At 49.3% G+C, this 17,212-nt stretch overlaps 2 protein-coding genes across 3 annotated transcripts in view; both read left to right on the forward strand.

Annotated features, from left to right (window-relative positions):
* LOC138165203 (cytosolic carboxypeptidase 6-like) overlaps positions 1 to 17,212 on the forward strand; it is an 826,089-nt gene that overhangs the window by 646,920 nt on the left and 161,957 nt on the right. The gene's annotated exons all lie outside the window — the stretch shown is intronic.
* The window catches only part of LOC138165361 (BEN domain-containing protein 5), a 43,168-nt gene continuing 39,219 nt past the window's right edge, over positions 13,264 to 17,212 (forward strand). The window contains exon 1 of one of the 2 annotated variants that reach the window (XM_069093614.1): positions 13,264 to 13,655. In XM_069093614.1, the coding sequence (XP_068949715.1) occupies positions 13,427 to 13,655 (229 nt within the window). In that variant the 5' untranslated portion in view covers positions 13,264 to 13,426. The remainder of the gene's footprint in view (positions 13,656 to 17,212) is intronic. The other variant, XM_069093615.1, reaches the window with a different exon arrangement.

Raw genomic sequence — 17,212 nt, forward strand, 5'->3', positions numbered from 1 at the left:
GGTGTAGAAATTAACACCAAGAAAACATAGGTTTTCCACTAGCCATCACCACACCATCTATATGTGGAACCATCATTACAGCAAATGGAGACATTTTGAATGCTGTGGTTAAATTCGCTTACCTTGGCAGTGTGCTTTCCAGGGATAGACACGTAGATGATGAGGTTGATACATGCATTGCCAGAGCCAGCTCAGTGTTTGGGAGGCTCTGAAGGAAAGTGTGGGAGAAAAGAGGTATCAGGCTGCCTACCAAACTGAAAGTCTACTGAGCCATCCTACTGACCTCGCTGTTTGCCTTTGAAATGTGGACAGTCTGCCAGCACCATGCCAGGAAACTGAATCGCTTCCATTTGAATTGTCTTAGGAAGACTTTGAAGCTTACCTGGCACTATAAGGCACTGGACTGAGGTCCTTTCTTGAGCCCAAGCATTCAGACTCTACTGCAGAGAGTGCAATTGCTATGGGTTGGTCATGTTGTTCAAATGCCAAACATGCATTTGCCTAAAAGATTATTTTGTGGAAATTCACACAAAGCAAGTGCTCACATAGAGGTCAGAAGAAGTGATTCAAGGACACTCTCAAGGTTTCTCTGAAGAATTTTGGAATCAGTTTTGAGAGATGGGAGGTGCTAGCACAGGACTGCCCAGCCTGGCATGCCCCCATCAAAGCTGGTGCTGTGCTCTGTGAGCAGAGCAGAATTGCAGTAGCTCAAAGGAAACATGAGATGTGAAGATTTAGGGTCATCTCCACTCCAAATGTCCATGTGGACATTTGTGCCTGACCTGTGGTAGAGCCTTCTGATCAGCCACACTTGGACACACATATTTACACGGTTCTTTGTGTGTTGTCTATCCCATGGAGCAGATTGGGGATGGTCCTATAGGGACCATTCTACAGAGTAGAGACCCAAGGTGTCCTCCAATTCAGCTCTTATCACAAGGTGCCTAGAGTCAGCATCTCCATCCTAAAGCCTCAGGGGACACCTCATCCGAGCCAGCCCCACCTGACATATCAAGCTCCCCTTTAATGTTCCTGATGATGTGAAAAAATGTTCTAAGTCACTACTGATTAGAGAAATGAGAATTAAAACAACTCTGAGATACTGCCTCATACCTATCAGACTGCCTAACATGGCAGAAAAGGAAAATGGCAAATAGTATATATGGGAAAATAGGGATACTAATGCACTGTTGGTGGAATTGTGAACTAGCTCAGCCTTTCTGGAAAATAATTTGAAACTCTGCCCAAAAGATTATAAAACTGTGCATACCCTTTGACCCAGAAATACTATTATTAGATCTGTATCTCACAGAGATAAAAGAAAAATGAAAAGAACCTATACGTACAAAAATATTGATAGCAACTCTTTTTGTGGTAGCAAAGAATTAAAATTAAGGGGATGCACATTAATTGGGGAATGGCTGAAAAAGTTGTGATCTCTGATTGTGATGGAATACTGTTGTGGTAGAGGAAATGGTGAGGAGGATGGTTTTATTTTTAAAAAAAACTTTGGGAAGACTTGTATGAACAGCTGCAGAATGAAGTGGTCCTGATCCAAACCAAGAGAATAGCATACACAGTAATAGCAGTATTGTAAGAATAATCAACTGTGAGAGACTTGGCTATCCTGATCAAGACAGTGATCCAAGGTGATGACAAATGCTATCTACCTCCAGAGAGAGAGCTGATGAACTCTGAATGTAGATTGAAGCATGTTTTTTTCTTTTAACTTTATTTTTATTGTTTTATTTTGTTTGGATTTTCTTTTACAACATGGCTAATATGGGAATATATTTGGCTTGACCTCACATTAAAAATCTAAATTAAAGCACGTGCCTTCTCAAGGAGGGGAGAGAGGTAGAATAGAGGGAGAAAATGTGGAACTCAAGATTTTTAAAAAATGATTATTAAAAATTATTTTACATGTAATTGGGAAGTAATTAATGAAATAAACATAATATAAATATTCCTGATGATACTAAATCATCACCAAACTTCTGCTTGGAGACCTCCAGTGATGGGGAGCTCACTACCTCACAGAGCAGCCCATTTTCATTTATGGATAGCTCTCATCATTAGGCAGGGCTTTCTTCTCTCAGGTCATCAAGCCTAAATCTGTCCCTCTTCCTCTCTGGTCTCATTGTTCCTAATTCTGGCAAGGCAGAAAGCTCTGAATCTGCTTCCTTGTCATAGTCCTTCTGAGATTTTCTGCCATTGTCACCTTGGTAGTTTGCATTGCGAGCCTGCTGTCTGGCTGGAAGTTGGTGCTGAGTCCCCTGTCAGTGTAAAGGGGAAGGGGAGGGAGGGGCGGTATCAGCTGGAAAACAGGATGCAATATCTGGGTCCTGGCCCCAGCCCTGCTCCCCCATCTCACCATGTAACCTTGGGCATGTCACTTGCCTGTGCATTTGACCAGGTGATCTTAAAGAGGCTACCCAGCTCTGATAGTCACTATACTAAGCTTTCTGCCAGTTCCCCTGGCCACTGTTCTTAGAGCTATTTCCAGCTCTGACTTTTTGCCGAAAATAGACGTTTGGTGCCTCTGCTTTCAATTATTGCCCAGAATCCATGCTTCAGGATAGAGTTTCTCCCCACCAAGGAAAGAGGTTTCCCTCCTTTTTTGCCCAGGAGGGTTTGTATGGGGCTCGCTCCTGGGCTCCATCCTGCTCCTCTGCTCACAGAGTTGGGGGGGGGGGGGGGAGGGCCTCTGGAAGTTCCTGTTTGTTTGCCTTCTTTGGGAACTTTGCTCTGGATCAGAAGGAAGAGAAGCTGAGCGTTTACCTGTAGAGGCCTGAGGAGCCCACATCTGGCTCCTGAACTCTGCTGCCAACTTTCTGAGTCTGAATCAGAAGAGGAGCCAAGAGTTGAGCTTTCATGTGTCCAAACAGCAGCAATTTGGGATCAGGTGTCAGGAGATATGGAATCTGAGATTCACTGCCTTCTACCTGTGGGATTCTGGGCAAGGCACTTGGCTTCCCAAATTCCTGTCTGTAAAATGAAGAGAATAATATAGTGTCTTATAGGCAGACCAGGTAACATAGACTATCAGAACTGGGAGGGGCCTGAGAACAGGGATTGTCAGACTGGGAGGGAGCTTAGAATAGGGAATGTCAGGGTTGGGAGGGGCCTTAGAATATATAAGGAATAACAGGGAATATAAGAGCTGGAAGGAACTTTAGAATATAGAACATGGAAGGTTAGATCTGGAAAGAATCTCAGAAAATAGAATATGGAATATCAGAGCTATAAGAAACCTCAAAACATAGAACAAAGACTATCATGGATGGGAGGGACCTTAGATACCATCTAATCCAGTCTTTTTATTATATAAGCAGGAAAACAAAGGCCTAGACAGTGTAGATGACTTGGCCAAGGCCATGCCACCAGTCAGTGGCAGGATCAGGACTCAAGCCCATGTCTTCTGCTTGCTAGTTCAGAGGCCCTCCCTCCTAGTTTCCTTCAAGGCCATTCCTTGGAGGAATCTGACCACCCTTCCCTCTATTCCAAGGAGCTCACCAAGCTGACCTTTCTCATGGTGTCATTCTTGCTGCAGCAGAAAATGGGCCACAGGACTTTGTGAAGTTAGACAGCCATCATTCCCTGGACAATCAGCTCCTCCCTGGTCTGTCTGAGCCAAAAAAAGAAGACCCAGATAAGGCAAGCAGAGCCAAACAAAAAGAGGCAAAATCATGAAAAAATGTGGCCAATCATTAGCTGAGAGGTTTAAAGGCTATGCTCCAGCGCCGCTAAACATGTCCAGAGCCCAGGTCTCCTTAAAATAGTTTTGCAAGTACATGGAGAATTCCACACGATAATAGCAAACAGGGCTGACGCTGCTTCTATCCAGGGCTCTTGGCACAAGCTCCAGCAGCCGGCTCCCCCAAAGAGCCTCTGCTCTTCACCCCCAGTTAGTTGTGTGGGACCCAGAAGAAAGATCCCAGGCAGCTCTGGGGCAGGAGGCACAAGTGATGGGCATGCTGGCTCAACTCGTCTGTCTGTCTGCCTGTCTACCTATCACAGAGCCAGAGTTTTCAGTCATTTTACTTCATTTTTAGCTTTAAAAATCCATGATTATCCCATTTGAGCCTTACCACAACTTTGTGAGGGGTTTAATCCTTATTTTACCAATGAAGAAACTGAAGTTAAGGGTAGTTAAGTTTGAGGAACAAAGCTGGGAACTGTCAGAAGTGGGATTCAAACCCAGGTCTTTCTGGCTTCAAGTTCTGCCCACTATACCACACTGTCTCCCTCTCATCTATTGGAAATGTAAATAAGGAGAATTTAGGTCTTATACAGCACTGCCCTCCCTTCAGCTCTTCAGAGGCTGCTAGAAGAAGCACACACACTCACACACACAGACACACACACACTCACACACAGACACACACACTCACACACACACATCTTCTAAAGGACTTGAGGTACCTGAAGCCTCAGATTAAAAGGTTCCCAACTGAGGTCTCCAGATTCCCTATTTTTACACCCCATTGTGCTCTGCTGAGGTTATTGTAAAGGGTCTGTAACAGAGGGTCTGGCAACCGTGGACTGACAGGGGCCCCCAAATCTTTTTTAAATTTTGATTGATGTCTTTCATTTTTCCATCACCATAACCCCAAATTCCAAAGCACCCTTCCCGTGCCTTCCCCATGGAGCCCTCCCTTGTCACAAAGTGTAAATAAAGAAAGGGGAGGAAGGCTGTTCAGCACAAGTAACTAACGCGTCAGCCAAGTCTGACGGTCCATGAAATCTTCCAAAGCCGTATCCTTTGCCTCTCCCCCTCCCCATCACCACCACCTCTGCAAGGAAGGGAAGGAGACGCATTTTCTCATCTCTTCTTTGCAGCCAAGCTTTCCCCAGATTGTTTTAAAAAGACTTGGCTTGGATGCCAAATGCGTTTGGCAGAGGAGTGAGGAGAGTGAGGAGGAAGGGGGAGAGTCTGATCAGTTGAAAAGAGGAGCTGAAGCCTTAGCCATTGTCAAAGGTCCTTCCCCCCTAAGGGGAGACAGTGTGGATGTGGAGGTGGCCTTGGACCCAGTAGGATCTGGGTTCAAGTTCTGACTCCTATTGGTGATGTGGCCTTGGGCAAATCCTGTAACCCTTCTGGGCCCCAGGCGGAATATAAGACACTTCTCTCAGACTGTCAGCCACAGAGTAAGTGCCCAACTTCCAAGGTGGAGGGAATTTCTCACTGGGAGCCCATGAAATCCCAGGTCTGGTCCCTAGTCATTCCATCTACAAGCATTTATTAAGCACTAAAGGTGAGGGGGGCACTGGGGATACAGAGAGAGGCCAGAAACAGCCCCTTCCTTCAGAGCTCACAGGCCAATGGGTGAGACAGCAGGCCAGTGTGTTCACTGTGGGCACTGTGTTCACAGGGTCTGTTTGTGCCCAGCCTGTGACAGAACCTTCCCAGCTCGCTTGCTTGGATCAGCCACAGCTGGACACACCGAAACTTGACTCCAGCAGAGAGATGCTGTTTGTTCCTTTTGGAGAATGAAGGACAACACCCAGCCAAAACGGCCACCAGCTGGGGGGTGAGGAGGGGGACGTGAAAGGCCAGAGAAGCTAAGAGGGGAGGGGAGGGGCAAGGGCACTCAAGACCCAGGGACAGCCTATACAAAGGCATGGGAGATGGAGGGACCAGGGGAAGGGGGGCCAGGAGGCTGGACCATGGCTGTCATGGGGGGAAAGAAAGGGGCCCAACAGAGCTGTCTCTGCTCTGTCCCGGAAATAACAGAAACATAGGCAGGGGTAACTGATGTGGTCAGGGCTGTAATTCAGGAAATGCCTTTTGATGTCTCGGTGGGAACCGGATTGGAGTGGGAGAGAATGGAAAGGCGATTGGGTCCAGTTAGAGGTGCGACGGGTCTGCAGTGGAGTGTTGGCTGTGTGAGGAGAGATTAGGCAAGTACACAGTGATCCGGTGGAGGTTGGAGCACTCACATCTGACCACGGACTGGCTGTGTGAGGTGCCTGGGAGAATGGCTGAGCCCACCAGGATTTGGAAGTGGGGGGAATTTAGGGGGAAAGATGAGTTCCAAGAGCTATTCTCTTATTGATAAATCATAAAAAGATATGAGGAGACAGTTTCCAAAGGAATAAATATAAACTTTCACAAGCCAGATGATAAACTTCTCCGGATCACTAATATAGTCCCAGATCAGACAGATTCCCTTAGCTTGACTCCAACCTTGCCTCAGCACTCTCGGGGAGGGGGGGGGGGTAATCCTGAGGGATTAGGGAAAATCCTCCTAGGATTTTCAGTTGAGAATCCAGTAGCTGGGGACATTGACTAACTTGTTACCTTAAGAACAATGGGTATGATACATTCTCCCTTCAGTACATACAGAGTCCAGGGGAAAGTGGGCTCGGGCTTAGAAAGCACAGCATGTGGTACCTGGAAGTCCTTTCCTCCCCTTCCCAAAGTGCTCAAGTTCTCCTTTGGAATGGGGGCCATTGCTTTGTTTGTGGACCCATAATGTACACCTAGTCTGCTTTTGGCTTCAGTAGCTGCTGTCTCCTGGAGGTAGGGCACCAGTGGGAAGATGGGAAGTTCAAAATGCTCTGGATTCTTTGAAGCTTGAAGGTTCATTCTCTAGAGAAAACGGCAGGAGGCTATTCTTCATCCTCCCCCACCCCCTTCCCAGCAATTCTCCAAGGTTGGTGCTGGAATCCCATGCTTATTCCAGCCTCTCCAATTCTCTGGTTCTCAGCTTTCTTAACATTTTATGAGTGGGACTAAGGAAATTTCTTGTGCATTGGCACTCCTTTCCAAGGTTCTTTTTGCACTCAGTTTAAAGCCTGTGATTATTGATTGATTTCACCTGGTTAAGGTATCAAGGCATCTTATCACCTATTGGAGGTGGAGTGGGATGACTTGGTTTATTTCCTCAACTCTACCATTAAACTAAAAAATAGATAAATGCAACTTAAACCAGTTCTACCAAAGATGGCAAAAAAAGGAAAATGACAAATGTTGGAGGGGCGGTGGGAAAACAAGCATTTTAATGCACTGTTGGCAGCGAATTAATTGGTCAAGGCGTTATGAAAGGAAGTTTAGAATTATGCCCCCAAAGTTGTGTATACACAACTTTGACCCACTGATATCATTACTTGGCCAATACCTCCAAAGAAATAAAAGGAGGAAAAAGACCCAAGTAGGCACAAATATTTATAGTTTCTCTCTTTGTTGTAGCCAAGAATGAGAAAGTTTGGGGACATTCATCAACTGGGAAATGACTCACCTAATTGTGACATAGGAATGTAAAACAATATTCTTGTATTGATCATAAATGATCTGAGAAGATCATAAAAATCTGAGATTTGTATGAATTGATGTAGAGTGGAGTGGGAAGCTCTAGGAAAACAATTTATATAACAACATTATAAAGATAAATAACTTTGAAAGACTTGAGAACTCTAACCAATGCGGTGACCAACTATACATCCAGGGTGCAGTGATGAAGCATGCCGCCCTCCTCCTGAAAGAGAAGCAACAGACTTAACATGCACAGTGAGATGGCCCACAGAGAGATTTGCTTTTCTTGATTATGCACATTTGTCCCAAGAGTTTTCTTTGCCTTTTTTTAATTGGGAGAAAGTTTAGAGAGAGAAAATAAATGCTTGTTAATTAAAAAATAAAAGTTAAAAATTTTAAAGATAATGTTCTGTTTTGGACATGTTGAGTTTGAGATGCCTGAAGACATGGAAAGTAATTGATGATATGGAATGGGAGGTCAGAAGAGAGACCAGAGATGGATCTAGAGATCTGGGAGCCATCTTCAGAAAGATGAAAGTTGAAGCAATGGCAGTTGATGAGATCACCAAGTGAGATATTAGAGAGAGAAAAGAGAAGAGGACCCAGGATAGCACTGTGGAAAGATACCCACAGTTAGTGAGCATGGCCAGAATGAAGATCTAATGAAGGAATATGAGGGGAGGTCAGACAGGTAGGAAGAAAACCAAGAGAGAGCAGTGTTGTTTAAAAAAAATAGTTCATTTCTTATATAGAGAACTGATTGAAATTTATATATAAATATATATGAAAATAAAAACAATTCCCCATTGAAAAATGGTGAAAGGATATGGATAGGCAATTTTCAGAGTAAGAAATCCAAATCATCAATAGCCATATAAAATGCTCCAAATTAGTAATAATTAGAGAGATGCAATTTAAATCAACTCCAAGATTCCAACTCACACGTTTTGGCAAAGTTGACAGAAAAGAAAAATAACAAATGCTGAGGGGCTGTGGGCAAAACAGGTACATTAATTCCCTGTGGGTGGAACTGTGCACTCCTCCAGTCATTCTGGAAGGTATTTGGAATGAGGCCAAAACAGCTATTAAACTGTGTGTATATTTTTGACCCAGCAATACCTAGGTCCATGCCCCAAAGAGGTCAGAGAAAGGGGGGAAGGACCCATATGTACAAAAATATTAATAGCACTTCTTTTCATGGTGGCCAAAAATTGGGAAGTGAGTAGACCCCCATCAATTGATGAATGGCTAGATAAGTTGTTATATCATTGTGTTTGAATGCTATTGTGCTTTAAGAACTGATGAAGGGGATGGCTTTAGAGAAGCCTAGGAAGACTTATATGAACTGATGTGAGCAGAACTAAGAGAAAAATTTATACAATAACAATAGTATTATAAAGACAAACTACTTTGAAAGACATGGGAACTCTGATCGACACAATGACCAATTACAATTCCAGAGAACTCCTGATGAAACATGCTACTGGCCTCTTGGTAGTGAGGTGATATACCCAGAATGCACCTTGAGATGTATTATTTTGGGTATGGCAGATGCGGGGGTTTGTTTTCTTGACTATCCGTGTTTGTAACGTGTTTTGTCTCTAGGGATTTCTCAGGGAGCAGAGGGGGGAATGTGGGGAGACATGGTGGATCTTTACAAAAATGTTAATAAAATGTAAATTTTATAAAACCTAGAGATAAGATAGGAGGTATTCAATAGCATCAAAGGCTGCAAGAGGTCACAAGGAGCTAAAACTGAGAAAAACCTTTAGATTTCGCAACTAAAAGAAATAGAATGGCAGGAAGCAAATGGTGGGAGCAACTCAGGACTGGTTTTTGACTTGGTGTTATCTATGAAAAGAACGGGGGAAGAGAATACAGTGTAGTATAAAAGTGATTCACTAAGGAGGCAAGATGGAGAAGGAATGAGAATGTAGCCTGTGAAGGAGTGATAGCCTGGGAGACAACTGAAGGCTGGAGGGCTTGCAGGTGATGGGGAGAATGGAGAACAGGGTTAGGGGTCATAAGGCAGCAGGGAAAATAGAATGAAAAAAGATTATGATCAGATGATGGAATTTCAAAGGTCATGAGCACGGAAATGGAGCACATGTCAATGGCATCACGTTTGAAGGTACGATCATCTCTGTAAGCAGCTGAGATAGGAGTGCACGAGGACTGGGAGGAGTAAGCTGAGGAACTGAGAGGGTAGAATGCTAAGGGAGCATCCACCTACATGCTAAAGTACCGTCAAGAATTGAGGCACAAAACTCATTGAGAAAAGAGGAAGAATGACCTGGAGTGTTGGGAGATAATGGCAACCTGGCTCTGGGTTTAAAGAAGAAGTTGTGGAGGATGGTGGAAGAGGAAGAGTCTGAAGTAGCAATGGGGAAGGAAGGATAGTCCAGCTCTCTCGAAAGTGCCCCCAGTTCTGGAAAGGGTGCTGAGGGAAGCATTGTCATTGAGAGAACCCTCTAGCAGAAGGAATAAGAAAGGGAAAGGTTTAAGATGACAGAACATTTGTTACTTAGGGAGTAGGCATTCCAGAGAGCGCCATGGAAGGGGCACGTGGATCTAGAGTGATTGGGGGGGGGGGGGGGGGAGGGGTGGGGAGGAGGGGGGGAGGGGGGGGGGAGAGGTAGGGGGGGGGGGGGGGGGGGGGGGGAGAGAAAGGTTGAGACGACGGGTGGAATAGGAGCAGATAAACATGGGAGACTGGGGATGGATATCAGCAGCTGGAGGGGGAGGTTCAGAATCACTGGCATGGGGTTGGGAAGACAATGCTGATCATTTAGGAATGAGTCTAGACAGTCTGTCGGTGGTTGGGCTCACCTTATAGAAATGGTCTCTAAACTTTCATGATCATGTACTCCCATCAGTTAAAAAAAAAGAATTTGAAGATTACCCCCTCACTCTATGTATATTTACTTATTTATAATTTTGACAAAATAAATCTACTAATAATGATGTACACTAAAAAACGTACACAAAAGACACATATAAAATGATGAAATGAGGCAGAAATGTTTGATTCTAGAGTCAATGGAGAGTCATTGAAGTTTGAGTAGGATGGTGACATTGTCAGACCTACACTTCACAGAAATCACTTTGGCAGCTTTGGGGAGGATGGATCAGATTTGGGTGAGACTATGAGGCCAAGAGATTACACACAGGAGGGGACTGGAATCATCTGGGCAAGGGGACCCAAACTAGGGTTATGTCAGGGGACAGAGGAGGATATGGAACTTGAAAGGGACAGAGTTTGGAAACTAATTGGATATGGCATGAGGGAAAGGCAAAAGTTGAGGGTGACAAATGAGGTTGTGGACTTGAGTGATAGAAGAATGATGGTACCCAAAAAGTAAAAGAAGTTTGGGAGAGCCCCAAGTTTGGGGAGAAATATAACATCCTGGTATCTGTGATGTTGATTGAAAACTAGAAAAATGAAGAAGGGCATGGGGAATCTTTCCTGCTGGACTTTGACTCAGTAGCTGAGTGGTACTTGTGAGGGTTACAAGGTGACCTGCACAGGTTCTGTGGGTGCCTGAGTCTTAGCTAGTCCTGAGGGGACAGCTCCCAGAGGAGGCCAGCTGGGTGTCATAAGGAGATGAGACACTATAATGAGGTCAGGTGTTGCAGTTGTGTTGGAGAAAAGCCCAGTTACTGGGGTGGAGAGGAGCAGATCCATCTTCCCTCCACATCTCCCCCATCAATCCCACACTCCTTGGAGCCAGGCCATCGCCCCTTGGAGGCGTGGAGCTCTTCTGTGGTGACATCGGTTTCCAGGATGCTCTTGCAGTTAGCTGTATGTGCTACCCTAGAAATGTTCTGAAGGCAGCCCTCCCTTTCCTCCAGCTGCCAGCCCTAGGTCTGGCCGAAGGGCGGGCCCACCTCCTTGATCACTCTAGGTACATAGCTTGCTTCCCCCAAGGGCCAAGGACTGTGGTGTTTTAAGTGTTGCACAGATGTATTTTTGTGGCAGGGAGTAGCTGGGGGTGTCAGAATGGAGGCAGCTAGGCCAGCCCTCTGCCTTCTGTTCAAGTCTCGCCCAGCATAGGCCCCCTGGAGTGCCTGCCCTGCTAGGCCAGATCCCTGGGCAGCCCAGGCCACGTACAGGTGACAGCCTTGGCAGCCTGGGCACATCATTTACTTTCTTATCCCAATGGGCATGACTGGCTGCATCCCTTTGGTCCAACAGTGGCCCTCAGTGAGAACACTCAGGCCTTGCTGAGGACACCTCTGGACAGTGTCCCCTGAAACATCAGTCCTGACTTGTTTACCCCAGAAGAGGTGACTTACACTGGAGTTTTCATCTTCCCAAACCAAGTGGAAGTGGTTTGGAGGCTTTGCTTTATCTCCCCCATGGTCCTCTTTGCTAATGTAGGTAACAGAGAGCTTCATTTGCAATTGGGAAGCAGGGCTGTGGAAAGAGACCTGGCCTGAGTGTCCCAAGGGGCAGTGGCAGCTCTGAGTCCTCATTCTGCCAGGATGCCCGGACTGTTTGTAAAATGTTGGATTTCCATCAGGCTTGGTCCCTTTCTGTGGTAGTACTCTGTCTTTGACAAATCAAGCAAGCATTGTTTTTTTTTTTTTCTTTTTCCAGTGAACAGTTTGGAACTTTAGGAAGGTTAGGTGCTGGGGTAAGGTGTATTGATGGGCCCGGCTTGGGGGGGCACTTCTGACTGCTATAGAGCAGAGATCAGCAGATAAGCGCCAGGGCAAAGGGCCCCCGTAGTGGGTCATCGGATCCCTCTTCTCTCCTGCAGAGGCCAAGTGTATCTTCTAGGAACTTCGAGGTTCTCTGCACCCCTCCCCCCAGACCTGCTGCCTGTAGTGTCAGGAGATGTCAGAACTGGGAGGGGCCTTGGAGACCTATCTGGACAATACTGTCACTTAAAGGGTGGGGGAAGGAGGACCAGAATTAGGAAAAGAGATTTGGTCAAGGGCCCCAGTGAGTTAGAATGGCAGGGTTAGTCCTCAAAGCCAGGCAAGGGCTCGAGTCTGCTACTTTGTATCATAAGAGTGGAAACTGTTACTAGGAGGAAGAAGAGGGAGGAGGAAGAGAGGAGAAAGAGGAAGAGACTACAGCTTGACCCCTGCTGAGCCCCACGTGGGAGCCGGCCTTGAACATGACAGTCCCACCTGCCCCAAGCCTCCAACCGGCCCAAGTGGCCCAAAAGGCCCTCTCCTTCCCCGGCCCAGAGCGGGGACGGGGCGATGCTCCGAGATGCCGGGCAGAACTGGGGACATAGGGCCCGAGCCCTGGGGCACCTCTGTCGGAAGGAGAAGACACGGAGAGACAGAGACAGGGAGGGAGGAGAGAAACAGAGACAGTGAGAGAGCGACGGAGGAAGAGAGACGGAGTTAGGGGGGTGGAAGCGTGGATCTGGGGAGGATGAGAAGTTCGGAGGGGGGAAGAGGGATTCAGGCAGAAGCTTCGGGAGAAGGGCCAGGGAAAGATTTGGAGAGAGATCACAGAAGCCCAGGCAGGCTCCCCGCGGCCCGGCCCGCTCCCTTGGCCTTGCCGTGGGCTCGCCGGTGGGGCTCCCCATGCCGGGCAGCCCTTGCAGCGCCCCGCGTTTCCCGCTGCCAGGTGAGATCTGGCCGCCGCGGTTCGCTTCCTCGGATCCTCTGCGCGTCTCTCTCCGGGTGCCCCCCCGCCCCACTCCCGCCGCTCGCTCCGCGCTGCGCTCCGGCGGTGATTGCTCGGGTCTGATTTAGCCAAAGCGGCGGACGCTCCCAGAGCCGCCCCCTCTCCCTCCCTCCCCCAGGTCTGGCCGTCCCCCCTTCCCCCTCCCCCTTTCTCCCTCCTGTCTCCTGGGCGCCCAGGCGAGAGCAGCCGATGGGCAGAGCGGGGGGTTTTCGGGAACAATAAGAGCGGGGGGAGGACGGCGAGCCCCGGAGCTTCGCCCCCCCCCCCCCGCCCCGCGCGTGCCGCGCCCCGCCCCCGCCCCCGCCCCCAGCCAGGCCCGGCCCGGCCCGGCCCCCCGCGCCTCCTGCAGCTGCTCGGGCGGGCGGGCCCCTGAGCGGAGCCGGAGCCGGAGCCGGAGCCGGAGCCGCGGCCACCGGGGGGGCCCCTCCCTCGGTCCGTCCGATCGTCCGTCGGTCCCGCCTTGGGTCCGTCCCCCTCCGGCCTCAGCAGCCCCAGCCGCCGCGGCTCGGACCCCGGCCATGTACGCCTTTGTGCGCTTCCTGGAGGACAACGTGTGCTACGCGCTGCCCGTGTCCTGCGTGCGCGACTTCAGCCCCCGCTCGCGCCTCGACTTTGACAACCAGAAGGTCTACGCGGTCTACCGGAGCCCGGAGCCCCCCGAGGCGGCGGCGCCCCCAGCGCCCGCTCCTGCCGGGGCCTCCTGGGGCGCGCTGCTGCCGCACAAGGCCCAGATCCTGGCGCTGGCAGGTGAGTGAGGCCCGGGGGGGTCGGGGCGAGGGGGGGGCGAGGGGCGCGGATCGGGATGGCCCCTGCCAAAGCCTAGGCCGAGGGCCGGGGGGGTGAAGGGGCCCCCCGACACCAGGCCCCTCGGGGAGGCTGCGGGGAGACGGGCCAGGGGTCGGTTCTCACAAGCCGCGCCCCCCTCAGTCTTCTTCTCAGTCTCATTTTCTGAGGTTTATTTCAGAAAGGCCAGACCAGTTAAAATTGAGATCGGTTCCCCATTGTCATCCCTGCCCCCCCTTCTCTCTCTCCCTTCTCTCTCTTCTGTCTATTTGGTTTCACTTGTTGGAAAGGAGTTTTCAAGAGCCGAAGGTGCGGAGAGGCAAGAGAGAGTGGTTGGGAGAAGGGGGTGCAGCTGTCCCCTACCTGCCTCCCTCCACCAACACACACATATACACACACACCCCACATACACACGGCTGTCAGAATGTGGTGACTTTTGGTCCATCCCTTTTCTAGGACCTGCAGCCACTGCTCATGGTGAGCCTGGCAGCTTCAGGTGCCCCCTCTGTGCCTCATCTGTCCACTTCAGAACTGTGTGACAGTTACCTCCACCCCACCCCCAGCCCGGTATTTGGGTGGGCTTCTGTCTGTAGCTTCCAAGAGCCTCACCTCACACAGCAGTCCTCCTGTCAAGTGTATAGGGAAGGAAGGAGAAACTGATGTCTGGAGAGTTTCCAGCCTAGATGCTGGGGCTCACATTTAAGTACTCCTGTGAGGTAGGTAGAGCGGGAGACATTATCTACATTGTACAGACAGGGAAACTGAGGATTAGGAGTCCTGGCATCACTGTGAGACAAATGTGGCCTCTCCAGTTTAATCCAGTGTGTAAGGCTCCCTGCTCCTTTTACAAAGACGGGGATTGAGATCCAGCAAAGGGAAGGGACTTGCTCAAGGCCACTTGGCTAGTCAGTAATTGACAGTCTGGATTCTTTACCTGAGAGCCTCTAACCCCAAATCTAGCACCCTTTCTGGTCTCCCACCTCCCAGCCCACTGTGTTCCTTGTATTGTACCACACTGCCTTCTAATCTCCACCCCACCCTCACAGTTCAGAGACAGACAGGTGGTGCTTCAGAGCTGTGGAGGCATCTGGGACCAAGTCCAGGAAGCCAAGGGGTGAGGAGGCCGGTGTCTGAGGGGAGCAAGGATCACTTGGAATCAGTTTCACAAAGCTGGGAAGGATGGAAAGAGAGCTAGGTAGGCATCTGTCCCAACCCATACCTTAGCAAAGATTCCCCCTACAGAATCTCCAGCAAGGGACCATTCAGCTCTGGGTTGAATACCATCAGAACCACCCCAAGACAGAGACCTTATCAAGCAGCTTTAACTGCTAGGAATTTGATTCCTTACAGCAGGCCTAAAAAGTCCTCCCTCACTTCCACCCCCAATAGCATCCAGGTTACTTGTCCTGCCCTCTGGGTCTACTTTACAGCCCTACATTTGAAGATGTCTCCTAGCAGCCCTCTTCTCCCAGCTAAAAAGTCCTGGTTCTGTGCCCTGGTCTGGATGTGCCCTTCCTATTCTAGCAATTCTCTTTTGGATCCCCCCAGGCCCCCACCTATGAACAACCCTCCTAAAACCTGCTACTTTCTTTCCCATTGGGGTCTGTCCAGGCAGTCAGCTGTGAAATGGAGTCCCTCCTTCCTTACTTGACTCAGTTTGGGGACTTGGATCTGTAAGGGGTCTTAGCAGTCATCTGGATTAACTCATTTTATAGGTCAGGCAACTGAGGTCCAGAGAAGGGAAGGGGCCTATCCCAGATGACCAGCCAGTAAGCCCCTTTGGTCAGGTAGAGGTGGAAAAAGGCCTGGGTGGTGATAAAAAAAAAAAAAGCTGGACAATCAGTCCCTGGGTAAAGAGGACAAGTCTTAGGGTCAAGACAGTGTGAGAAAGTGTGAAGCAATTGAAAACTGGGGACATACCTGACTGTGTTAGCAGATAGATCTTTATTCTCCAGTAGTCAGAGCTGAGGGCACTAGCTGCCCAGGGTGCTGACAGTCTACCAAGGGGCACCCATATCTCACCCTCAGTTTGACTTGTTCAAAAAAAAAGTAAAGAATGGAATGGGGAAGGTAGGGAGGGAAACAGCAAGAGAAAGTGGTTTCTGGCATGGGAGAGAGGCACTCTCCTATCTGCCCCCCCCCCCCCAGAACCTATATAGAGGTTGTTGGGGCCTGAGGGCTTTTGGTCCATCCCTCTTCTGGAACCAAAGCCTGTTGGAGAAACATATGCTAGACTGTGTGAGGAGTGAGGCTGGAAGGAACGTTGGAAGTCATGCAGCCTCACCAGCTCCTAGCCCAGAAGCCCCAGGAAGGAGTTCCAGTTGGATCTGTCCCCAAGTAGCAGGTCGTGAGCTCCCTCGCTGCTGTAGGAAATAGTGAGTCCCCCGTACCTGGAGGTATCCAACCAGAGTCCAGTGGCTACTTTGAAGGGGTTTCCTGCCTGGATGAGTTGGTTAGAGGCCCCTGAGGTCCCTTTCCCCTCTGAGATGGGGTGATTTCTGCCAAGGCCTATGCCTTCCTCCTGGGGGTTGCTACTTGGGCTCTGCCTTAAGAGCCTGGAAGTGTCCTGCCTCCTTCCCGGGCCTCTCTGGCAGAGACACAGATGTTCCCAGAAGCCAGTGCTCCTGGGTCCTAGGTGGCTTGGAAGGTGATCAGGGTAGGCTTCTTGGAGGTGGCAGCTGAGCCTGGGGGTCTGTGGTCCCACGCCAGTCTGTCAGTGAACATATAAGCCCCTCCTTTGTGCTAGGCACCGCTAAGTGCAGTCCACCCTTCCATTCACACCCCATTTCCTAGTATGCTTTCAGATCTGGTACAGAATGAATGATCTCACGGTGGGTACGGCCCCATCTTACTGATGAAGAGACTGAACCCCAGAGGGAACTTAGCACAGTCACCTGGGGAGTTGGCAGTAGAGCCGGGTCCCCTGACTCTTGAGTCCCACAGTCCTCCATGTCCCCTTGCCTGCCCCCTCTCTCCCTCCTTTGCTCTGAAGGAGCCAGAGCCCTGAGTGCACTGCACTGAGTCGTCCCCATTCTGTAGATAAGAAACTGAAGCTCACAAAGGGAGGTGGGGTAGAGGGAAGAAGCATTTATTAAGCACCCACTGTGTACTGCACACTGTGCTAAGCACTTTACATAGATTATCTTATTTGATCCCCCCCCCAACAACCCTGGGAAATAGGGGCTATTACTATCCCCATTTTACAGTTGAGGAAACTGAGACTGACAGAAAGGAAATGACTTGCCCAGGGTAACATGACAGGTAAGGCTCTAAGACCAGTTTTGAACTCCGGCCTTCTGGACTTCAGGTCTAGTACCTCCTAGCTGTCTGTGCAGCATGTGTTCATCACACCCATATAAATGTAGAACTGGCCATCTAGTCCGGCCTTGTTTAATAGATTAGGAAACTGAGGCCAGAGCAGTTCAGTCCCAGAGCTAGGAGTGACAGCGTGTCCCCCAAAGCCAGCTCTTCTCCCTGGGAGCCAAGGCTTCTTCCAACACTCCAGGTACATTTACCTTCCT

This window comes from Petaurus breviceps, unplaced genomic scaffold (assembly GCF_028583685.1).
Source record: "Petaurus breviceps papuanus isolate PSGF00001 unplaced genomic scaffold, PetGlider_PUasm1.0 208, whole genome shotgun sequence".
In the NCBI taxonomy this organism is placed as follows: domain Eukaryota; kingdom Metazoa; phylum Chordata; class Mammalia; order Diprotodontia; family Petauridae; genus Petaurus; species Petaurus breviceps.